Source organism: Sus scrofa, chromosome 6 (assembly GCF_000003025.6).
Source record: "Sus scrofa isolate TJ Tabasco breed Duroc chromosome 6, Sscrofa11.1, whole genome shotgun sequence".
NCBI lineage: Eukaryota > Metazoa > Chordata > Mammalia > Artiodactyla > Suidae > Sus > Sus scrofa.
Genome location: NC_010448.4, coordinates 169,650,186 through 169,675,243, shown reverse-complemented (window position 1 = coordinate 169,675,243; position 25,058 = coordinate 169,650,186). Strand labels below are relative to the sequence as shown.

General features: G+C 56.1%; 1 protein-coding gene and 1 non-coding gene across 2 annotated transcripts in view; both read right to left on the bottom strand.

Moving 5' to 3' along the window:
* HIVEP3 (human immunodeficiency virus type I enhancer binding protein 3) overlaps window positions 1-25,058 on the bottom strand; it is a 127,587-nt gene that overhangs the window by 51,770 nt on the left and 50,759 nt on the right. The window contains 5 exon segments of the mRNA XM_021096938.1: window positions 1,099-1,544; window positions 1,547-2,056; window positions 2,059-2,622; window positions 2,625-2,987; window positions 2,990-6,685. Coding sequence (XP_020952597.1) covers window positions 1,099-1,544; window positions 1,547-2,056; window positions 2,059-2,622; window positions 2,625-2,987; window positions 2,990-6,155 — 5,049 coding nt within the window. The 5' untranslated portion in view covers window positions 6,156-6,685.
* MIR4338 (microRNA 4338) lies at window positions 20,148-20,225 on the bottom strand. The gene has a single exon (NR_049182.1). It is a non-coding gene; the product is annotated as a microRNA 4338 (primary transcript).

Here is a 25,058-nt window from a genome sequence, read left to right as displayed (position 1 = left end):
TCTGAAGACACACGAGTGGACATGTTTAAATTTCCAGTCATTTTTGAGATGCTCCTTCCTCGAATCATTGAAAGAAGGAAAACAGACTCCAGGGTCCGACAGGTCTGGGTTCAGACTCTGGATCTGCCAGATATTTGCCGTGGGACCTCAGCCTCTCCCACCCTGACTCCTCTACAGCATGGAGATGGCACCGCTACCTCGGAGACGGAGATGGCACTGGATGCGAGGGCCCGGAACACTGCCTGGCACCGGGAGGCTGCTCCACCATAAGACTCCTGTTATTCCACAGATGCCAGGTCAGCACAACCCATGGGGGCCTGAATCCTCAGGCCAGTCTGGTTGGTATGGGAGATATCACTGGTCTGAAGCAGGCTTGGGATATTATCAAATTTCAAACTCCCTGAACTCGCAGAGACCAGTCCATTGGATGCCTTCGGAGGCAGCCTCAAGTCAGAGGCCATGGAGGAGGACACGCAAGCCCTCACTCGGGCCTCTGTGTTATCACAGAGCACAGAGGCGTCAAGCTGTGGCACTGCCGCCTCCTGGTAAAGAGGGGTACTGCAGCCAAGCTCTATTTGCTGGCCTACACACAGAGCAGGAAGAAGGAGGAACGTTTCAGAGTCATGTGTACCAAATTCTAGACTCTCCGAAAACGAGAAGATTTCAAGTGGCTCCAGAGAACAGAAATAGTAGATGTGGGGAATGAGAAAAGTAAGACTAACTGGAAAAGAGAGAAATACATGTTGGGAGTGGCATAAAATTCTACACCTGCCTCAGGCACTCCCATCAGCAAACTTTTCCAGTTCAGTTTTTTGGCTGAGACTGAGTCTTAGATTTCACAATTGAAGGTAATGGGAAAGTGGGTCACTTTAAAGCTCACTTTTCTGAAGTGTATTTAGTCCAATAATACGAGGGACACTGACAAAGACACCCACTAAATACGTGTTTTTGGTAAGGTGACCAGTCACGGCTGACGGAGAGGAAATCTGCCCCCTCGGAGGGCTCTCATGATGCCAACGAAAGGCTAGGAGAATGCGGCTTTAAAAGCTCAGCAGAGCACTTTACCATCAGTGAGAAGGAAAACAAGGCTGCACTCACCTCTGTCATGCGGGGCTTGCGGGAGCTGGATGGCACAAGCCTTCCCGTCTCAGGATGCGGAGCTGTGGCCATAGTGTATGTCTCTTTGCTCACCTTCTGCTTAGACCTCAGGAGGGACAAAGCAGCTTTAGTGGAAACCCCCGGAAGGTTGGGGTTGTACAAACTTATGCACCAACCAGCGTAAACAGAGGACCTCCTATCTGCATGCTGGATGTGATTTGGCTTAATGTAGTTTAAATAGCACCAACTGACATTAGTGGTCGTGTGGAGGCTGGGGAACTGCAGTACCTTCTTGGAGTCCGTACCTTCTTGCGACGTGGCTGGTCGGGGGGACGTTTCGGACGGGGGCAGCGAGCTGGGAGGTGCCAGTGGAGGGAGGTCAGGGTGCTCCTTGGAATCTTCTTTCTTCACACGCAGTGGGAGCAACCCTCTTCGGTGAGGTTTGCAGGCGGCTGGGCATATTCCTTCGAAGCCTCTGGGCCCGGGGCTGTCACACAGGGCAACGAGGGCTGAGGAAGGGGAGGCGTTTCCTTGGGGTCGGATGGGTCCGAGGACCGGCTGGACAGCGTTTCTAGCTCCCTCCTGCTCTGGCCCTGGCTGCCCAAGTGGGACGTCTCTGGTCGCTTGCTGTCCTCGGTGGTGGTGGGCACCGCACTGCATGGTTTCACCAGCTCGAGTTTTTCATCGGCCTTGCCAGCCTCCTCTTCCTTCACTCTTTTTTGCTGCTGGGTTTCCATGGTAAGTTCGAGGCTGCCAGCTGGTGAGAGGACGCGTTTGCTTCCCCCCACGGTGGAGGAGCTCCCCTCCGGGCTCAAGACACTCTCTGAGGACGGGGTCGTGCCTTTTCGTTCAGGAAGCATCACAGGCACTCTCAGGTAGGGCGTGGGGAAACCTCCGCTCTGCTCGTCACTTACCGCGGCTGGCCTGGGTCCGACCTCATACACACCCGCCCCCCCCCAGATGTCCCTTTGGAGGAGGGCTCCTCAAACTTGGGAAGGGCCACCGTTGCCGAGCTGCCCTGGGACTGGGTGACCAGGATCTGGGAGAGAGTGGTGTACATGGCGCTCCCGTAGGACGGCATGTTGGTCTGGATACGCACGGGCACAACCAGAGACACCACGGTGTCTGGACAGGCGGGCAGGGCCAGCGGAGGGGCCGACGTGGGCGCTGAGCCGCTGGACGGGGGCGCCGCAGAGGGCAGCTGGATGTCACTGCTGAAGCCGGTGCTGGAGGGGAGGCCAGGGGCTCCTGGCGCCAGAGGGGCCGGGCTGGTTTTGACCTGCGGCCCGCGGCTCTCCACGTCGCCAGGGAGCTGGAGGGCGAACTGGGACTGCAGCGGCAGGAGAAACCCAGAAGAAAGTGCTGAGGAGGCAGGGTAAGGCGTGGGAAGAAACAAAGGGGGCTGCCGGAAGGGGATGCTGGCCGGGTGAGGCATGAGCTGGGGGAGGTGGAGCTGGCCTGGGTGCAGAACGGCAGGTTGGAGAGGCAGTGGGGGGGCCTGAAATAAGGAGGGAGGAAGCGGGGCACGGGGTAGGGTGTGGAGAGCAGGTTGGACATGGCCTGGGTGGCGAAGAACTCCGAAGACGGCCCCGGCTCCTGCTGTAAGAGGTGCTGGAAGGAGAAGAGGCAGACGGGCGGGGGCAGGTATGGTTTCTCCTGCAGGGGGAGCTGAGCAACGGGGTGCGGGAACCCCTGCAGCGCTTCCGGGTAGGGCGGCGTGGCCCCCAGCGCGGGTCTGTCTTGCGCCTGGCTCTTGCCTCCGGGGTGCCCGCTGTGCGACGTGACTGCAGAGGAGGTCGGGGGTGGTGCGCCTTTGGCCGAAGCTTTACTGGACGAGGGCTTGGGCTCCTCACTCTCCTGTCTTCCCGTGGGGGTGGCCTCCGGCTCGGGTTCGGAGGTCGGCTCAGAGAGGCCTGTCTCACCAGAAAGCATTTCCTTCTCTCTGGGGGCGCCGTCGAGGCCGCCGGGGCAGCGGGGGCCGCTGGAGCCGTAGGGGCCGGCACGGGAGGGCCTGTCAAGGACAAGCTGCCGTAGTCGAAGGACTTGCTGCGCGGCTCGGGCGTGTGGGCGGCGTGGGAAGCATCGGGACTCTGCTCGGAGGCTGACCTCCGCATCTCTCGGGCGTGCGGGTGGTGGCTGGGGACGGTCAGCATGTGGGTGCCCAAGGGTTTGGCGCGCGCGTCGGACGAGGGCCCGGCGGCCTCGGCTTTGGCGTGGTCCTCCCTCTCGAAGGAGGCCGAGCGGCTGGACCCGCTCAGAGAGACGCCGCTCTCCTGGCTCGGGCTGCGCGACAGAGGCACGGAGGACTCGAAGCTGGACTCCCCCGACGACTGGGCCATCTCTGCCAGGCGCAGTCTCTTCTTCTTGGGTGGCAGCTTCTCGGCTGGGAGCTGGGCGAGCGTCTGGCTGCGCTGGGGCCACTGGAACTCCTCTGTCTTCTCGGGCTCCTTCGGGGGCGGCTCGGGCTCTGTGTCTGGCCGGTCGGGCTCCTCGGTCACCAGGATCTCGGGGACCTGAATGTTGGACTGGCGGACCAACCTGGGCTGCAGGGCGTGAGCCGAGCGCGCGTGGGGGGCTGGCGGGGGCGATGGGAACGGGGCCGCAGACTTGTCCTCCCCTTCCAGGCCGCCGGGCTGCTCCAGAGAGTCGGACTTCTCGAAGGAGCTGGTGTGCTGGATGACGGAAATTTCTTTGGACGTGGCTCTCCTCTCCTTCCCCGACTCTGAACCGGACCCTGGCTTGGGAGGCCTGGGCTGGAGGCCCGCAGACCCCTCCAGGGAGGGCGCTGCCTTCCTCGGCTCTGCTGGTGACGTGGTGGCCCCCAGGGGAAGGCTCCCGGGGCTGCCGAACGGACTCCTGGTGGACTCGAAGGCGGGCGGCTCCTCCTCGTCCCCGAGGCTCTTCTCCTTCCTCCTCTTCCTCAGCGGAGTGAGCTCCAGGGTGGCCCCCAGCTTGTAATGCATCATCTGGGGCCAGGGCTCGGGCTCGGCGGGGCTCTTCTCGGCCTCGGGAGCCGCGTGAGCACCTGCGCAGGTGGGCTTGGCCATCTGAAGCTCGGAGCAGTAGTACTTCTTGTGGGCTTCGTAGTTGTCCCTCTTCTTGTACCGAGCACCACAGATGTTACATTCATAGGCCACCCCTTTGGTTTTCGAGCCCTTCTTGCTCTTTTTGGTGACGTCGCTGTCCCGGGGTTCCGGCTCCTCGGCGGGTCTGGGGGCTGCCTCTCTGCCGCTGGGCCCCGCCTCCTCGGAGCCGCCCTCCCCGCCCAAAGGGAGTTCGATGGCCGGCTGGCGCTTGAGCATCCGGGGGTGGGAGGTAAACAGTTGACGGCTGCGGCTCAGGGCTTCCGAGTCGGCGACGTGGTCGTCGAAGGAGTAGCTGCCTCGGAAGGTGTGGTGGGGGGTGCTGAGCGTGCAGGTGGCAGAAGGCATTGAGTGGCTTCTCAGCAGAGGCACAGGGGGGGTGGTGCTGGGCGGGTGCTGGAGGCTCAGCAGCGACGGTTCGGGCTTCGCTTTCTCGCCGTGCGGCGCCAGGGGCTCCCGGTAGAGGCTGGATTTGGGCGACTCCATGCTGCTCCGCCGGGACAGCGAGCTCCTCCTGGGCTTCACGCTGTCTATCTCGCTGGTGTCCACCACGGCCTCGTTGATGGTGATGAGCTTGGTGATGTGCTCGATGACCTGCGTCCTGGGCACGGACAGGGGCACCAGGCTGGGCTTGTCTTCGGTGGACAGAGGCAGGAGGGGCTGGGTGGCGGGGGCCGTGAGCACGGCCGTGCGCTGCCCGATGCGCCCGCACTTGCCGAAAATGATCTCGGCGTAGGACCGGGCGTTGGCGTTGGGGGGGCTGGCCTGCTGCTCGGCGCTCTCGGAGCGCGAGAAGTAGCCCGATTCGGTGCTGCCTTTGCTGCCCGGGCTCAGGAACGCCTGCTCGTCGACCACCTTCTTCCTCTCACTCAGGCGGAGCGCCAGCTTCTGCTTTATCGTGTGGGTGTCCTCGGCTTTGTGGCTCAGGGGGTGTTCGGAGGAGGGTTCCGCGAAGGGAGCGGGGTCCTCGAGCGACGGGGCTGAGCTGGACTGGGACAGGGAACAGCGCTCGTGGCCGGAACCCTGGCTGCCGGAGCTGTACAGGCCGCTGGACAGGAGCGGGTGCTTGGGCCTCGGGGAGAGCTCCGCGGGGTGAGCGGACGTGGTGCCCGTCTCCTCCTCCGAGTCCGTGCTTTCTCCCTCGGTGGGCTCCTCGAACTCTTCGCCAGGGATCCGCTCCATCTCCAGCCCGGGGGGGTACAGCTCGCCGCCCATGCCCGAGGCCAGGCCGGCTTTGATGCGGTGGGCGTGGGACTTCCTGTGCTTGTAGAGGTTGCTCTTGGTCTTGAAGGAGAAGCCGCAGGGGCCGCAGGGGTAGGGCCTCTCGCCCGTGTGCGAGCGGATGTGTTTCTGGAGCACGCTGGGCTTGGCGCAGGGGCGGCTGCAGTACTGGCATATGTACTTGCCCGGCTTCGGGGGCTTCCTCTCCTTCTTGGGCGCCTCTTCTGCGGGCTTCAGGGAGACCTGGGAGGGACGGGGCACGAAGACTTTGGGGACGCCAGGCAGGTCCTCGGGGGGGATGATGCAAGCGCGGGAGGGGAGATGCTGGCCCTGAGGACGGAGCCCGGGGGTCACGAAGGCGCCTGAGGGGCCGGGTCTCAGGGGGTCGACCAGCTGCCACGAGGACCCCTCGAGGAGGTGCTCGGGCTTGCCGGGCGACATGAATGCTGGTGTCAGCGGGTGCTGCGGAAGCTGCGAGACGTGGACAGAGGCTTCGACGGAGGCCCTCTTGGGGGGCTTCTGGGGCTGGCCTGTTTTCTCCTGAGAGCCTTCCCTAAGAATGGACGAGGGGCCCGGGAAGGGCTGCGGGGCGAGGAGCTCTTGGAGGGGGCCCTCTTGGGCGGCAGCCGTGCTGCTGCCTGGGTACGGGGCGCTGGGCGAGACACTGGTCTGAACGGCCTCTCCTTTGGTCAGCCGCTTCCGGGGGCTTCCCTCGGCTTTCTTGGTGCCCTTGACACTTTGATCAGGATCCATGACCTCCACAGGACCTCAGATGCTATTCCAGGAGGGTCAGGGCGGGCTGCGTTCACGAACAATCCAGGCGTCCCGGGGAGGCGTCTGGCTTGGGCCACATGGGTCAAGCGCTGCGGAAGCCAAACCCAAGACGTTTGGGGGGAGTTTTTTGCAAGTGTCACTGGCTGCAAGTGGACTCAGAGCAGGTCATCAGGGCCCAGACCACTCGCACGGGTGAGGCATGGCCCTCTACGTGGCGGACAGCTAGCGCGCCGGCACTTTCTGCCTGAACGTGTGTCGTGGAAGCGTCAAGCAGGATGTCAGCGCTGCCATCATATCGTTTCAGTTGGCAGTGGCGAGTGGCCCCCCACAAGCCCCCCGTGTGCTAGGCGAACGGCTGACGGCGGGACACGGCCGTGCGCATGGCCCAGGCATCCCTGGTCCCCGCACGGGAGAGGCCACGCTGGAGGCCGAGGGCAGCTCCGGCCCGCCTCTTCTCCCCTCGCGTCCCGAGCTGGAGATGAACGGCCTCGGAGGGAAGTCAGGCTCTTCTGCTTGATGAGAACACACACACACACACACACAGAAACACACACAAACAGAAGAGAAGAGCGTTAACCGCAACCCATTTATCGCCTGGGCAGCTCCGGCTCTTAAGGTCCAGGGGACTTTAAGGGTTAACCATGGAGACTCCGCTCGAACCCACAGCCCCTGGCTCCACGCCTTGGAGCACGGGCGGGCACCTCCCTCGCCTGCATTTCCAGGGGTGCTGGTGACTGCATGCCCACTGTGGTTCTGAGGACTGTGGCTGTTGTGGCGTGAAGGACAGGGGGCAGGGCAGGCTCCGGGAACCTCGGGGCACTTCGGGGCGGGAAGCCTGGGCTCCGGCTCTGCTCAGAGTGACTCCGCGTGGGTGCCGGCTCCCTAAGCCTCGGGTGCCTCATCTATAAAAGGGGATAACAGCAGTTCCTGCCGCAGCGGCATCTCAGGCTGCAGTGGCGTCCGTCATGAAAATGGGCGTGCACGCCGCCAGGTAGAGGCCTGCTGGCTGGTGCAAAAGCTGGAGCAGGCGGCGGGTTATTCAGAGGTGAGCTTTCTAAGGGGGGAAACTGTTCTCGGGTTAGCATCTCCCTCTCTCTCTGGCCCTGGGTGCCGAAGGCATCCACAGAGGGCATCATTCAAGGCTTTTATTCCCTTGCTCGCCCGCCCCCCCAAAGCCATGTTTCCTGGAGAAGCTAAACCCTCAGCCTGCGGAAGTTCAAAGTCCAAGCCAGCTGTGACCGTGGGATTCACCAAGCAAGAGCCGGAGGGTCATGGTGGCAGGTTCCTCCAGCTCTGCAGCCTTTCTTGTCCAGTCGGCGCCCCAGGGGTGCCCTGGAAATGGCTCAGAATGCAGGTCCTTGCCAAGGTGAGGGGAAAAACTGGTCAGGGCAGAGCCCCAGGGGTGTGCCTCCTGCCAAGGCTTGCAGAAAATTGGGCAGCCTCCGCTTCCTGGGCTCCGAGGGCCTTGCAGGGCTCTTCTCCCCGGAGCACGGTCAGAGTTCCAGAGCTGGAAGCCACGGTGAACTCCGTCTCACCAGCCACCTCACTTTCCAGGGGACAAAACGCAGGCGCACAGAGGTGGCCTGCTAAAGTCCTGCGTCCCTGAGAGAGAGGGCCAGCACTTGAACTCAGGCCCCTGCAGCCAGAATTCACTCCTCACCCGCCTCCGGGGGAAGATCTAGGGATGACTGGTGTCTCTGAGGCCTTCTTCCCTCTCCTGCAAGTGCCCTCTGCCCCTGGCATCCTGATCTAGGCTCCTTTCACACCCTCGCCCTGATCTTCCTTGGGTGTTTGCGGGCGGAGTCTTGGAAAGTTTCCTCTTCCCAGCTTCCTAGATTGCTTAACACGCCTGAAAGACCCTCAGAATTGCCTCTCAAACAGCGAGACTTCAGACATAGTGACATGCCGTGGAAGGGCAGGCGGTTCAAAAATTCGCTAAAGATGACATTCTATAAATGCATTCCTTTTCTGTTGTCTTTCTATTTTGGTTCGATAAAGAAACCAGTGTTGCTATACCAAGATGTTACAAATGGCTGAGCAAAAAAGACACACTATAAATAAATATAAGAGAGCTAACAACCCAACAAAGGAAAATGTAACTAAGGCAGGCGGTCAGGATTGGTGGGATGGAAAGGTCGGTACAACTATCACAAGGGCTTACACTGCTTCTGCAGCTCAGCTATACACTTACATCGGAGTTTCCTGGCAGCCAAGGAGAAAAGGGATATATGGTCCACGGTAGAGTCTTTATAGCCAGAGACAAAGAAACATATAAGTTCCTTGCAGGAAGCGAAGGATTGCCTGAAAAGGAATTTTCTGTGTGGTACTTCAGACGGGGACAGTGAATGATGCCTGAGGTCACCTGTGTCTTCAAAATGACATCCTGGCAGCAAATGCATGGATTGCTTTTTGTCAATGCAAGGTCGCAGCTCAGCAAAGGCTATTCTTTGAGCAGTCAAAGGCCTCCTTTGACTCAGGCGGAGAGCCTCCTCTCAAGGCAGGATGAATGCAGGGAAGGCAGGACATCTCATTTATTCATATTACTGTCAGTGGGGTGGCCATCGGCCGCGTAAGATCTCACCCAAACTGGGGCACTCTGGGGAGTGAAAGAGGCACTGCTAATAATTACAGAGGAGCAAGAGGCATCAATCAGGGCCGTCCCAGGCAAACTGGGACAAATGGTTATGATTGATCCGTGTTTACCCTGTGACCCAAAGCAGGCACAGGTGCTTTCTCCGGGGATCTGATACAAACCTTTCATCTTTGCTCTGAGGACTGAAAGGAGACGAGGGCCTCCCATGGGTGCCTAGACATTGGGGTCTGGCCTCACCCTCCCCGGACGGATGAGGAAGCTGATGTGAATTGCCCGAAAAACTGCACAGCGATGGTGGGGGGCCACCCTGTGCCTCCACTGCCCCCTCCTGCGCCCACGAGGGCTTGTCCCCACACCAGTGAATAAGCACCCTCTGTGGCCTCTGTGGCCCAAGGGGCGCTGCCGTCTGTGTTCTTGGGGCAGTGGCTCAGCTCCAGGGGACGTCAGCGGGCGTCCAGAGGCTGGTTAAACCTCAAGGAGGCCTTTCAGTTTCCATCCTCACCTCGCTGGGGCTGCCGGATGGGAGAAAAGGGGAGCCAGCGGCGGTGGGGGCGTCCATCCAAGCTAAGGCAGGCGTCGGCGCTGCATCACGGAAAAGGCAGCTGATGTCTGCAGCACAGACGCAGCCCAGGGCTCCGGGCTGGCCTGGGACTCCCTGCAGGGGTGGGGGAGGCCCTTGGGTGCTACGTCTGGATAGGAAAGGGTTGACTTTATCACGTACTATGTCTATGGACCCTTCCACGCAAGGATCTCAAAGCGCCCCCCAAATACTAGCTGTTAGTGAGCTTGGCTTCTTCCGATGGATGGATGGGCCCCTGCTGCATGACAGGGTCTGGGTGAGGGTCAGCTGGCCGAGGAGGACCCTACACTCCCTTCACCAGGCCACAGGGTCTCCCAGGGCACGTGGGAAGGGCCCAGTGGCTGCGGTTTGGAGCAATTCCCGGGGGAGTGGATGAGGGAGACAGTCAGGTGACTGTTATGTCATCAGGTAACTCACTGGGCTGGCACCACCTGTCTGGGCTCAGCCTCGGGCCTGCACCTGTGCGCTGGGCCTGGTGCTCTTCCGGAGAAGGGCCCCCTGCCTGCACCCTCTGGGGCAGGTGCAGCAGGAGGCATCGGCACCACTGACCATCCAGACTCTGGAGTCAGTGAGGCCTGGGAGCCAAAAGGCTCACATTTCGTCCCGCAGAGAGGGCCCCTGAGCTGCGACAGGCACTAGCCCCAGCCACACTGGTCCTCGGAGTCCTGGGCCCGTGCTCTCTGCTGCCCCCTTCATGTCGCTGCAGGTCTGAGGTTCTTAAGACAAGGGCCGGGGGAGAGGCAGCCGGGACTGGCGCAGACCTGTTGCCCCAGGTCTGCGAATCTACAACAAACTTACGAGAACCAAGAACCCCAGCCTTGGGCTGGGTCACAATTCACCCTGGCATCAACGCTCTTTAACTCTCCAACTCCCTTCGAAGGACCGTTTCCAAGCCCTGTGACCAAGTGACACAAAGAAAACGGCTCTTTTCTACTTCTGTGCCTCGGAGCGGATGTGTGAGATTTTAATGGAAACCTGACATGGCAGAGAAAAGCGCTGCCTCTGCAGAGAACTGGCGAGGACGCCGATAAACGTCACCAGTGACATGAGGTCCCAGGCAGTGGGTTTTCCTGCCAAGGCCCAAGAGCTGGGCCAACAGAGGCCTGAGCCTCAGGCCAGAGGCAGGACGGCCATCCTCTGCGGATGGCGGCAGAATGGGGTCCATCTCGTCTGCCACCAAGGCCACAGCCCTCAGAGCTCTGGCTTAGAAACATAGCCTAGAACTATGTGGAGAACTCGAGTTTCCAGAGCCAGGTGGCTGACATACGATGCGGCTCCCACTTCTGGAAGCTTCCATAGGTCTAGCTATTAGGACAGCCCAACAAGGAGAGAGCAGGGGGCTAGGCCTAGAGCCATGAAAGCCTTGGGGGCGTAGGAAGAGAGGGAGGAGCCAACAGGCAAGGAGACCTGAAGCTCTGAAACCAAACTGGAAACCACTTCCACATCCAAGGTCAGGGTTTATCCAGAGTCAAGGTCATGGCTGTAGCTCAGAGTGGGCTCCCCAGGGTGCTCTTCCAAAGGGCAGGTGGGAGGCTGGCTCTGCAGGTGGCCAATTCCACCAGTCCTGGCAGCTTGAGTCTGTGTGGCTCTAGACCAGGGAGCTTGGGTCACAGCCAAATGAGATGAGACTGAGGCAATTCAGAGACAGGGGCCCGATGTCCAGGGGGCTGTTAGGTCAAGCTGCCCCAGACGCGTGGCTCTTGCCTATAATTTAGACACATACTCGCATGCATGCACCCCGGTCTGCCAACATCTGGTCAAAATTTTATTGGCCATAAATAATAAAACATATTGATCTTAAAAACAGCAGGAAAGCAAGCCTTCCTCTTACTTTCAAAGGCTGAAACCCAGCGCCGAAGGCCAGAGGCCAGACAGGAGGCAAGCAGGAAGTGCTCTCACGTAAGGACCCAACACAAAACCAGTATTCCTTGCCAGGATCTTTGTGTGTGATACTGCAGGTGTGTGTCCAAGACGGGGCGGAATTCTTTCCCTGCAAAGAGGAGTAAAGGCGGTTGGGGGCTCAGCTGGTGGCAGGAGAGGCTGGATGTGAAGACGTGGGCCTGGAGGCCAGTGGGAGAAGTTGTCAGAGACCCGCAGAGAAAGTGTGGACAGGCCAAGGGTGGGCCCTGCCTGGGAATGAGGGATGCAGCAGAAACCGAAAATGTCTCCTACTAGCCAGTCCCCTGTCTTTCTTTCCTTCTTTTTTTTTGTCTTTTTAGGGCCTCACCCGCAGCATATGGAGGTTCCCAGGCCAGAGGTCGAATCAGAGCTGCAGCTGCCGGCCTGCCCCACAGCCACAGCCATGCCAGATCGGAGCCGCATCTGCGACCTACACCGCAGCTCACGGCAATGCCGGATCCTTAACCCACTGAGCGAGGGCAGGGATCCAACCTGCGTCCTCATGGACACCAGTCGGATTTGTTTCTTCTGAGCCCCAGTGGGAACTCCCAATCCCCTTTCCATTAGTAACTGAAGCCCCGGGCATCAGCGAGGTCTGCGGTCACCCAACTAACCTGTGTTAACCAGCCTCCTTTGCACCTAGTTATGGCCAACAGGTATGGCTCTCAGGTCATGGCCAGAAGGAAAGGTGCCTACCCTCCCTGTCCCCATTTTCGCAGGAGGGAATGTGGAGGAAGGGGTGGCGATGAGCCAGCTCTGACCACATGGACGGGAGCCTGGCCCCAAGGGGCAGTGTGAGGCAAGGCCACCTGAAACCATCTATCTTGTCTTAATTTTTTTTTTTTTTTTAAGGGCTGCACCCTCAGCATATGGAGGTTCCCAGGCTAGCGGTCCAATTGGAACTGTAGCCACCAGCCTACGCCAGAGCCACAGCAATGCAGGATCCGAGCCGTATCTGCAACCTACAGCATAGCTCATGGCCACTCGAGATCCTTAACCCACTGGGTGAGGCCAGGGATCAAACCTACAACCTCATGGTTCCTACTTGGATTCACTTCCACTGGGCCACGACGGGAACTCCTGTCTCTTGTCTTAAGCCACAGTGACTTGGTCTCGTTTGGAGCAGCTGAACAAACATACTAACTAATGCAGGGGGTTGCAATGCAAGACTGGTCCTGGGAAGGCTGACAAGAGCTTGACAGAGCCCACACCTGCGATGCTAGGACACAGGGAGAGGGAGCCACACAGACTGAGCGCCAGACCTAAAGGACCCGATGGGCTCCTGCTGGGGGTACGTGTTTGCCCAGGAAGCCCAGAAATGCGACTCCAAAGGCAGCCTCAATACTCAGCTTGTGTTTGGATCCTGGCTTCTCCACCTCCCAGCCGGAGACCTTGGGACCCTCTCTAAGCCTGCCTCCCCCCCATAAAGCGGGAACATAGAGTGCCACGTGTGGTTTAAATGGGGTTACTTCATACATGACACGTAGGGTGGCCCCTCCTGCCACGCAGTAAACGGTCCGGAAGGAAGAGCCGCCGCTGCTCCTGAGCAAAGACCTTCTGTCTGAGGCTCTGCCGCCGGCCTGTGCGAAGAGGGCCCAGGCGCCGAACCTCGCTCTGCTGCTTTGAGGCCACGGACTGTCGAGGGCATGAAATTAAATGCGGAAAGGACGGGCCGACCTCGGGCTACGTGCTCCGCTTTACTGCGCTTTGCACGTCGTGTGTTTTTCACAACGTGAAGGTGGGTGGCAACTCTGCGCGGAGCAAGTCCGTCGGGGCCATTTTCCCAAGAGCCTCTGCTCCCTTCCCGTCGCTGCGTCACATTTTGGTAATTCGTGCCATGTTTCAGGCTTTGTCATTAGCGTTACCCTTGTTAGGGTGCTCTGTGATCCGGGACCTTGGAGGTCCCCGTGGCAATCATCCCGCAGCCCCCGGAACCACGCCCACACGAGACGGCGGCCTACCAGATACGCGCCGTGTGTGTCGGCTGTGACGCCCCGACAGGGCGTTCCCCCACTCCCTCCCTCTCCTCGGGCCTTCCTATTCCCTGAGACACAATACCATTGAAATCAGGCCAATTAACAACCCTACGTGGCCTCTACGTGTTCAAGCGACAGGAATAGTTATATGTGTCTCACCTTCGATCAAAAGGCAAAAATGATCAAGCTTAAAGAGGAAGGCATGATGAAAGCTGAGAAAGGCCAAAAGCTAGCCTTAATCCTTTTTGCTGGTGGAGGGTCTTCTCTCAGTGGTGGTGACTGCTCACTCATCAGGGAGGGGTGGCTTCTGAAGCACGGGGTGGCCAAGACAGCTATTAAAATAAGACAACAAGGAAGCCTGCCCCATTAAGTGACGGCTCCGTTCACTAACGACTTCTCTGCAACATGTAATACGGTTTGCTAGCAACTGACCTTCGACAGAATCTCTCTCAAAATTGGAGTCAGTTCTCTCAAACTCTGCTGCTCTATCAGTTAGTTTTCTTGATTCAATGATCTTTACAACATCTTCACCAAGAGTCGGTTCCATCTCAAGAAACGACTTTCTTTTCTCATCCCAAGGGGCAGATGGATCCAGGCTGCAGATTGGATGGTGAGCAGGGCATCCGACAAGACTTGGGGCAGAGCACCTGGGCTTCCCCCAACCCTCCCGTGGCTGGTCTACCTCCCAGGCCCCTCCCCACCTTTCTCTGGGTCTGGAAGTTTCCTCCAGCCCAGGCACAGGAGGAGGCCTGGAGGCACTCTGCCAGCCAAAGGGCCCCTTCACCTGTCGCAGGAAGCCCCTAACGCAGCTCTGCTGTGTGACCCTCAGCAAGGCGTTTCCCTCTCTGGGCCTCAGTTCTCCCTCGAGTAACATGAAGAAGTTGGGCTAAATGACCTTGAGGACCCCTTCCATTCTGGCAAGTCTAGATTTAGGCTTCTACGACCAGGCGGACGTGTGACCAACTGTGAAAAATGCTGGCCAGGCTTCCTGCTGTGCTCAGGCCAGCTGTAACATTGACCTTGAGCCAGGGAAGAATTCCATGGGGCAGATGAAGCCCAAATCCCCATCAGACCTTGGGCAGGTGAGTACACAGCCAGGGATACGTGCTGACCTTTGGAAAAGGCACTCCTCCCCGTGCCTGGCTGAGAGGTGAACTGGCAAGGCCAGGCTGCCCTCCCCGCCAAGTCTTGCGGCCATTCCCGGGGAGGGCTGGGGAAGGGTGCCCTGCCAGCCCCGTCATGGTCCGCCGTGGTTGCCATGACACCAAGCCGCATACAAATCTCGGCTGAAGCCCTGCTCTCCCCCAGCCAGACGCTGGACTCACCCGCAGGATTCTGGCGTCCCTCTGGATGGGGTCCCCACCACCGCTGACCCACCCGCAACCAGGAGGGTTCAGGGCACAGCAGGCTGCCCCTTCCCGGGATCCCTGTGCATCCCTGCTCCCCAGAGCTACCCGTGTCGCCCAGACCTCCAGGACACTTGCCCCAACGGTCTAGTCCCTGGTCGGGTGCTGCCGGCTGACCCCCTCCCTGACTTTGGCTTCCCCACCCCCACCCGTGTCATCATCGCCAAGCCTGGCGGTTTCGGCTTCCTCTGTCTCCTTGCGCTTGCTCCAGGGGCTTTGGTCCACGGAAGTTCCTAAGACTGACGGTGGAACAAAAAACCTGGGGCGCTTTCTCCTTTAGATTTTTTTTTTCTAAATACTTTATTAATTTTTTGTCTTTTTAGGGCTGTACTCGCGGCATATGGAGATTCCCAGGTAAGGGGTCTAAGTGGAGCTACAGCTACCAGCTTATGCCACAGCCACAGCAATGCCAGATCCAAGTTGCATCTGTGACCTACACCACAGCTCATGGCAACGCCAGATCCTTAACCCACTGAGAGAAGCCCGGGATTGAACCCGCAACCTCATGGTTCCTAGTCAGATTTGTTTCTGCTGCGCCACGATGGGAACTCCTAACTTTTTTTTTTTAAATGAAAGTGTACTTGAAAAATTTTAAGCCATTGGAGAATTGCACCTCCAGCCCCTAAATGCCCCTCGTCAGAGAAGCTACAGTTAGTTTAATGTATTCTTGCTGACACCCTGAGGCGTTTATGTAATACGCATGTGTACACTGGACCTTTTATATAAATGAAGAATAAACATAGCATACATACACCCTGATCTGCGACTTGCTTTTTAAAAACACCTACGCGGGAGTTCCCATCGTGGCTCAGGGGAAACGAACCCGATTAGTCTCCATGAGGACTCGGGTTTGATCCCTGCCTTGCTCCGTGGGTCAGTGACCCAGTGTTGCCATGAGCTCTGGTGTAGGTCGCAGACGTGGCTCAGATCCCCCTGCTGCTGTGGCTGTGGTGTAGCTCAGCAGCTGTAGCTCTGATTTGACCCCCAGCCTGGGACCCTCCATATCCCGCGTGTGCGGCCCTAAGAAAGCAAAAACCAACCAAAAAACCCACCGATGCATGGCTCTCCAGGCTCCCCTCAGTCTTTCTAGGGGCGGCATAGTCTTCCACTTGGGGCTGTACTCAAAGTCAGCCGGTCCTTTATGGATGGATACAAAGGTTGTTTCCGGCCTTTTCCAGTCCAAGAGATGCTACAAAGGACAACCGCACACTCGGCAAGTGTCCCCTGAGGATGAAGTCCCGAAAGGGGCCACGCTCGGCAGAGGGAATCTGCTCTGGAGCTTCGCGGGGTCCTGACACAGTGCCGTCTGATCTGCACACATCCCGCCCCCACCAGCCGTAGCGAGAGGACCTTTCTCCAAACGGCTTCCTGCCCGGGTACCTCTTTAATATGTAGTAACAGGAAAATGGGTGCATTGCTTCCCATCACTGCCATTAACCGATCACCACGCGATTCGTGGTAAAAACAGCACGTTATCATCTCATGGTTCCAGAGGCCCGAAGTCTGAAATGGGTCTCACTGGGCTCAAGGCAAGGTCAGGCCACGTTTCTTTCTGGAACCAGGGGAACGTCCACTTTGGGGCTCTGCCCACCTTTCAGATGGTACCTGCATTCCGCGGTCGCTGGCCCTGTGCGTCGTCACCGCGGGTACCGCCAGGCCGCCCCTTTCTCCCACTGAGTCACTCTGACTGCCCTGCGTCTCTACGGGCTCCTGCGGAGATGCTGGGCCCACCTGGATAAAGGAGGCTAATCCCCCGCCTCCACGTCCTGAAAATGTAATCACCTCTGCAAAGGCCCCTTTGTCATGAAACGCCACATGTTCCCGGGTTCCAGGGATTAGGGCGTGGACATCACCGGGGAAGACGTGCCTGCCACAATGGTATCAACATATATATTTTTCCCTTCTTGGGGCCACACCTGCGGCATATGGAAGTTCCTGGGCTCGGGTTCGAGTTGGAGCCGCAGCTGCCAGCCTACATACGCCACAGCCACACCAATGCCACATCCAAGCCACGTCTGTGACCTACACCACAGCTCACGGCAACGCCGGATCCTTAACCCACTGAGGAAGGCCAGGGATCCAACCTGCATCCTCACAGACACTATGTCAGGTCCTTAACCTGCTGAGCCACAACGGGAACTCCCTCTGACTATTTTTTTAAAATCTGTATTTCCGGTTCTCTAGTGAGGTTTAGAACGTTGCATGAGCTGACTAAGCAATGATTTCTTTCAGGGAGTTATTTTTCATACCCTTAGTTTATGTTTCCCATGCATTATATTTTTCTTTGTTTCTGCAAAACTCTTTCAAGAGTGGGGATAGTGATCCTTTTCTGTATGAACTGCAAATACTTCTCCCTGTCATTAGTCTTTAACTTGGCTGAACAGAAACAATTTTGTGTCTGCGTGGTCAGGTGCATCATCAATCTTTCCTTTGATGACTTTTAGGTTTCATGTCCAAGACTATTTTTTAGACTGCCACCCACGTTTCTTCCAGCCCCTGCATGATTTCTCTTTCCCTCCCCTCTCTCTGTCCCTCCCTCCATCCCTCCTTCCCCTCCTTCCTCTCCATTGCTCTCTTGGCTCCATCCGGCACTTATGTTTGCGTGAGGAGTGAAGCAGCGACAAAGTTAGTGTTTTCCAGTACAGCGAACGCAGTGTCCGGCTGTCCTGGTATCGTTCTTGACTCGTCCACCCTCGCTCCATTGGGACGTCCTGGCGCAACTCCTAAGAGCACAGGTTCCATGGCATTCCCACCGTGGTACAGCGGGTTAAGGATCCGGCACTGTTTCTGTGGCAGTTTGGGTCACTGTTGAGGCACGGGTTCAATCCGCAGCCCAGCACTGTAGGTTAGAGACCCAGCACTGCTGCAGTTGTGGTATCTGCAGCTCAGATTCCATCTCTGGCCTGGCAACGTTCACATGCCGTGGATGTTGCAAAAAATAAAACAAACAAACAGAAAGCACAGGTTCTAGACTCCTCCAGATCCACCGAAACAGAATCTCCAGGAAAACAGCCCCAGAATCTTATGTAAACATCTGACCCAAACTTTTCGACAGCCTCGTATTTGGGGAAACTGCTGGAATGCCTCGAATTGCCTGATATAAGGACTCACCTTGCCTCTAGGTTCCCAATGTTCCTCCGCCTGTCCCCCCCCCCCCCGCCCCCGCCGACCTCTTCAACTGCCAGCCTCACCCGGCCTCGGCCTCTGTCCAGGACGCTCAGCAGCTCCCAGTACAGGGAGAGGCAGCCAGTGGTGTCTCCGCCTCGTCAGGCCCCGCCCCGCCCTGCTCCCGGCCCCCTCTCTCCACCTGCACTCTCACCTTGTGCCCACCCTAACCCAGTGCTCTTTACCCCTCTGCCCGGACCCCAGGGATCAGGCAGAGCAAGGAGTCTGCAGGCTAAACCCACAGAGGAGTCAGGGAATTGCTTTCTGAAAGGACATGTGTTTGAACAGGACCTTGAAAGACGGGGGAGGAGGGCCCGTTGAGGCTCAGCGGTAATGAACCCGACTAGCACCCATGAGGACGCAGGGTTGATCCCTGGCCTCGCTCAGTGGGCTAAGGGTCCGGCCTTGCTGTGAGCTGTGGTGTAGGTCGCAGACGAGGCTTGGATCCCACATTGCTGTGGCTGTGGTGTAGGCCGGCGGCTGCAGCTCTGATTGGACCCCTAGCCTGGGAACTTCCGTATGCCATGGGTGCGGCCCTAAAAAGACCAAAAAAAAAAAAAAAAGGTAAACGTTCATGGTTAGGCTTGAAAGAAGAAGATTCTAGCCTAAGCGGGGAGAACAACATACACACGCAGAGCTCGGGAGGCAGGAACGCGGCCACAGGGAATGCTGAGTTTGTTGCCTCTCTCACCCCAGGGCTTCGCGGTTCCCGAGCCCTGTGTCCAGACAGGGGCCCCACCCTACGATGGGGTGGGTTCAGGGCATGAGCAGAAATGTTCCCACATTCCCTCCTGGGCCCTAGAATGACAAGAAAAAGCTCCAAATTGTGAAGGCTGAGTTCTGCCAAAGGGATCTTCCCTGGGAGCTGGGGTCGGAACTGACGCTCAGAACGTAGGCAGGAGGCACAATCTGATCCCACGGGGTGGCCAGGGGTGGGCTGCTGGGCTGGATCAGGCTCCCAGGGAGACCAGCCCCCACACCCTCCGGCGCGGACCCACTCGTGGAAAACAGGCCCCGCCAGGGTCTGATGGACGCCTCGCGTCAGGCCTGTGGCCTCACCAGTTAAACAGCATCTTCCTGGTGAACGTGTCCCCCCGCCCCTGCCCTGGGACTGGGTAGGGGCTGGACCTTATTCGCCTTGGCATTTCAGTGCCTAGCACTGGAGCCCGCGCTGAGTAAAATGTTAAAGATGTTTTAAAAACGCTTCAACAAGCATCTACCCTGCGTCTGACCGTCCTCAGCATCCGCGTGCCGGTCCTTGTGCACGTCCCCTTTTGCCGACGAGAGAACTGAGGCGCAAAGCGGGGAAGCGAACTGCTGCTGATGATACAAGGCAAGGCAGAGGTGGGATTTGCGCCCTGCGTTCCAGCCGCTACCAAGAACACCCCCAGGAGCTGCGGCTGGAGTCAGAAGGGCTCGGGCAGATTCTGCCTTCCTTCCCAGCACCCCAGCTCCTCCAGGAAGTCCTCCGGTTAACCGCAGCCATCTCCACTTGCACCAAAATCTACCCCCCCCCGCCATGTGCAATCAGTCTGCACAACCCTGTTATACCCCAGGGATGAGCTTCTTGATAAATGCTTTTCATCAACAATGAGTGGCGGATTATTCACTGTCTGGGCAGCTCTCAAATCATTTCCCTTGGCTGACTGTCTCTGATCCTACTTTCTCTTCTTCTGCTCCCTCCCAACCTCAAAACCCAGACAAGTCTTGGAATTTCTCCACTGGTCGAAAAGCAAATTCTATTCATAGCAAAGAGAAACCAGGTAATCCCGGGTGCATTATACCTGGCTCGTGTCTGTCTTCCTGTTTGAAAGCCCAGGGATCAAGGCGGAATTGACATCACTGGGGACCACAGACTCCAGAGACATCACCAGGAGAGCAGAAACAGAGTCCACAGCCAAGATGCAACAACAATGCAGCCAGAATGCCGCTCCGCCAGACCCTCGGAAGCCCAGACTCAGCCCTGATTATCTGTGGTTGTGACGCCAGGCAACTGAACTCTCAGGATCGGTGGGGCTGTTCTTCGCGCTTTACACGACAGTCCAACAGGCAGGGATTGGGGTCACCCGTGTTTTACAGGTGACGAAACTGAGGTACGACGTCACAAAGCTGGTCATGGCTGAGCTGGAACCTAAGCCTGGGCCATCAGAGGACCTCGCGTGGAGAGCCTCCAGGCAGCGGGGGCCAGGCCAGTCTCGCAGACAGAACTCAGATGTGTGTCACAGCCCTGACACCTTAGTAACCAAACATTGTTCCCAGAAGCCTTTCTTCCCCACCACGTGGACCGGCCTTGTGAAGAGCTTTGCTCCCCGCCTTCCACCTGGAAAAGTAGCCACCATGGGTAAGTCTTTCTGATCCCTTGAGATGCTCAGTCTCAATGGGAACAAGACTTACACACGGTTCCCACTGAGACTGAACATCTCGAGAGATCAGGAACTGGAGCCTGGACTCAGCAAGACCCTGGGGAAGCCCAGATGCTCGCAGTGAATTAACCTACAAAGTCACCTATTGTCATAAATCTAGCTGTCTATCCCCCGCCTATCTCATTACGTGTTGACAGCCACCTCGTTCCAGTAAGGACTCAAGGAGGCTTCTGGACACCTGTGAGACCTTGGCAAGCATCTGAACTTAGCTCGACCTGCTTATCCTAAATGGTCCAGGAGGTACCTGTGGGTGAAAGAGCGCCAGGAAGAACAAAGCCTGAAATGAAAGCTGGGCAGCGTCGCACAGGCTTGCCTTCCGGCCAGTTGCATTCTGCCAGCCTCTTATCGACACTGCCTACGAAAGCCCTGCCCCAGTGGCCTGCTCTCTCATCGGTGTCCAGCAGGTCTAGCTGTTCCTTTGAGAGCATTTCGTTTCTGCACAAATGACCACGGGGAAAAGGCACACCTGCCTACAAGCTTCCTAGGTCGTTAACAGTCCTTTGGTCTATTACAAAGGGTAGCCTATAGAACACACTTTAACACACCTGCACATGCATCATAAACTCTACAAGGATTAAAGACCAGAGGGACTGGGTGACATACACCGTGTATTCCAGAGTGGACAATGACAAAAGCAGGGACTACCTGTGGTCTCCATCAACCTTGCCCATGTGGCAAGACGGATATAACTGCACGAGTAATGATACCGCAGCTGTCGTGTTGCTTTGCAGCTCACTTCTTCATTGAGTCACTCAGGCTGCAAGCATGACATGGGCCTTCGCAGTGCCGGGCCAGTAATAGGAAAGCAGCATAAATTATAGACCTTTCTAAAAAGCTATAGTAATCAAGATAGTTGTGACATCAACGCAAGGGAGAGAACAAAACAGCAATCAGTGGAAACAAGAGCACAAGAAAACAGACCCCACATAAACCTTCACCTGATTTTATGACTAAGCTGTTGAGACAGGCTGGCACCTGGGACCCTTCGCTGCAGAGCTCGCACCTGGACAAATGGCTCCTTGAGCAACAAAATACAAAGAAATGATATGGGGCTAAAAATAACTGTCTCCATGCACAGTTGGGGCATGTTACAGACACTAAGATGCAAAAAGACCCCCCCGAAAACCCAACTGCCACCTCCCCAGAGCTGGGAGCCAAAACAGGGAACAATGAGCAAGGGGAGGGTCGTAAGCATGCCCCCCGCACCCCACACCACCGAAGGGGTGGGCAAACCGCCTGGGCTGCCCTCCAGCCCTGGACCTGCCCACGCCCCCACCCCACATAAGGAACGAGCTCGCCCTCCACCCCCAACCTCGGCAAAAGGAGCGAGGGAACCTGTTACTTGATTTCGCTCCCTCTTGCTACAGCAGGGCTGTGAATAAAAGCTTGCCTGAATTTCTTGTGTGGCCTCCTAACAATTTCTATTGATTAAGGAAGGCCAAGAACCCTGGTTGTAACAGTGTGACTGCATTTGGTGTAGGGGGGGAATGTTGGTATTTTCAATAAGTGGTGCTGACTCAATTGGAAATCCATATGGAAAAAAAAAAAAAAAAAAAAACTTGGCTTAACCACACACAAAAAGTAATGTGAAAAGGATGATTGGCCTGAATACAAAAGACTAAAGTTTGCAGCAGAAAAACACAAGAACATACCTTCATGAACTTGGGGGACAGTGAAGATTTTTCACACGGTTCACAACAAGCAAAACCACTTAGAGGAAAGGATGGTTAAACTGGGCGTCATAAGATGAAAAACCGTCCACTGATTTTACAACTAAGGTGTTGAGACAGGCTGGCACCTGGGACCTGGGACCCTTTGCTGCAGAGCTCGCACCTGGCGTCATAGAATAAAAGGCAAAAGCACAGACTGGGAGACGACACTGCAGCACATATTCCACAAAGGACTCAGCCAGAAGATAAAAAAGGCCTACAGGTGAATTTTAAGAAGGCGCACAACCCAATTAAAAATGGCCAATGTTAACTCAAAAGGAATCGAAGATCTAAACATAAGAGATGGGCTATCAAACTCTTAGAAGAAACACAGGGGAGAAGCTTCATGACATCGGATTTAGCAACGATTTCTTAAATAGGGGACTAAAGCGCAGATAATCAGTGTAAAAACGATAAACTTGACTCCGTCAGAATTTAAAACTTCTCTGTACCGAAGGACACAGTCCACAGGGTGAAACGGCGGTCTACAGGGTGGAGAACATATTTGCGTGTCATATAAGGGGTTATATCCAGAATACGTAAAGAACGGCAACTCGAGAACAAAAACAACCAACCAGGTGCAAAAAGAGCAAAAGTCTCGAACAAGCACTTCTCCAAAGATACACGAATGGCCAGCAAGCACATGAAATGATGCTTAGCATCACTAATCATTAGGGAGATGCAAGTCAAAACTATAAGATACTACATCGCACACATCAGGAGGGCTATTATAGTAATGATTTAAAACACCACCCAGAAAATAACAAGGATTGACAAGGGTGCAGAGAAACTGGAATCCTTATGAACCGTTGGCGGAGATCCAAAACCGTGCAGCCTCTGTGGAAAAGGGTACGACGGTTCCTCAAAAAAATTAAAATAGAACTACCAAGTGATCCAGACATTCCACCTCTGGGTATATGCTCCAGAGAATCGAAAGCAGAGTCTCAGAGAGACATTTGCAGACCCAGGCTCAAGGCAGCATTCTCTGCAAAAGCCCAAAGGTGGAAATAAGTCCCAGTGTCCCTGGACGGGTGACCGGAGGAACTGCATGCGGTACATCCATGCAAAGAATACGAGCCAGTCTAAAAAAGGAAGGAAATTCTGACACATGCGACACGGGCGAACCCTGAGAACACGATGCGAAGTGAAATACACCAGTCACAGAAAGACACAGAGTACATGACTCCACGAATTCCAAGTACCTGTAAGAGCTAAATTCACAGAGACGGAAGGAAGGGGGGTTACCAGGCGCTGGCAGGGAAAGGGGGATGGAGATTTGTTGCTTCATGAGTATAAAGTTTGAGTTGTGCAAGACACAATGAGTTCTGGAGCTTCACTGATCTTGCGCAACCATGTGAAAGTACTTCATAGTACTGAACTTAAAAAATACTTCATAGTACTGAACTTAAAAATATGCTGTGCGTATCTTACCACAATTTTTAAAAATGGCCAAAGACTTGAAGAGGTATTTTTAAAAAGAGGTTATCTAAATGGTCAACACGCATGTGGAAACGGGCTCAGCACCATTGCTTCTTAGGGAAATAGAAATGAAATCTACCGCACATTCGCCAGAGGGGCTCGCAGGAAACACACAAAATGATACCAAATGTTGGCAAGAGTGTGGAGCACCTGGAACCCTCCTCCTGCATAGGTGGTGGGAAGGCAACTAGACTCGACCATCTGGACAATTGATGGGTAAAATCTTCAAAGTCAGACGCACACCTACCCCACGACCTAAAGATTCCACGCCTAAGCCTGCTCCCTACAGAAACATATATCTATGTCTGCCAACAAATGCAAACGAGAATGTGCATAGTAGCTTTATGTTACGAAGCAGCAAAAACTGGAAACGACCCAAATGGCAACAACAAATAGATAAATAAATTGTGGTATATTCACATAAGGATTACCACAGAGTAATTAAAAAGGACAAAGCACTGCTACAGACAAAAATACAGATGGATATCACAGATAGAATAATCAGCAAAGGAGGCCAGACACACCGACTGTATACCACGCGACTCCGTTTAGTTGAAATTTAAGTAGAGGCAAAGCTAAGTTTACTGTCTTGGAACTGAGCACAGTGGCTCTCTTCGCTGAGGCAGACAGGTAGTGCCTGGGGGGGGGGGGAGCGTGGAGGAGCTTCCGAGTGACAAGACAGGGCGTACATCTCGATTGGGTGACGTGTGCATTCCACGAGTGAAAACGATTCGAGTCGTAACCTTGTGCCAGGTGTTCAGCACTGTGCGTTTGCTATGCCTCAAGTTTATGAGTCTGAAGTGCCATCTACGAGGCTAAGGAGGCACCTGTTACGCCTCAATTTTAAAAAAAGGCTCGGACTTCGCACTTGAAAAACTCAAAACCCACGGGAAGAGAAACACAAACAGAAAGAGGTCGTAAGGTGTGGGAGGTACAGGCTGGGACGGGGAGGAAGGGCCGCGGCGGGAGAGGCTTGGGAGAAGGCACACAGGGCTCTGAAGGACCGCGGGGTTCCGCCAAACAGAAAAGGGGACTCGTGACCAAAGGCGGGAGGCTGCTGAGAGTGTGAGATGGGAGTTCAGGGCGTCAGAGCACAGTGGTGGGAGATGGAGCCGAGGCCATGAATCGAGCCAGTCCTCAGAGCTGCTTATTTAAAGGGGTCCCCATAAACATTTGTTGAGGGAATGAAGGAGCCTTCCCACGGTCACGACACATCCGGGCTTGGAGTTGAGGGCGTGGCGTGTTTGCAGGGCAGTACGTGCGGATGAGATGCAGCCAGGGTGTAATCGTGGAGCTTGTTTCTTCTCAAGTTAATTTCCCCAAAGGCCCCAGAATTAGAAGCCATCCTCACTCAGTTAGGGTTCTGACCCTCTGCTAGGAACACAAAGGGATTTGGGTTTTTTTTTTTTTTTTTTTTTTTTTTGTATTTACCTTCCACTCCATCTCACCATTTTGATAATTATATATTTTTGGTTGCTCTGGCAGTTGCCTTTAATACCCTCCAGGAATATACTTAAACTGCCATTTCCTGGTCTGTCGACTTCAGGCAGAGCATCTATTCATTTCCCGCTATGAACAATGAAGAAATTCATGCACGGTCTCACCTTCCCATCTCCTTTCCTCTGTCCACCTTTAAATTTCTGGTAGTGATG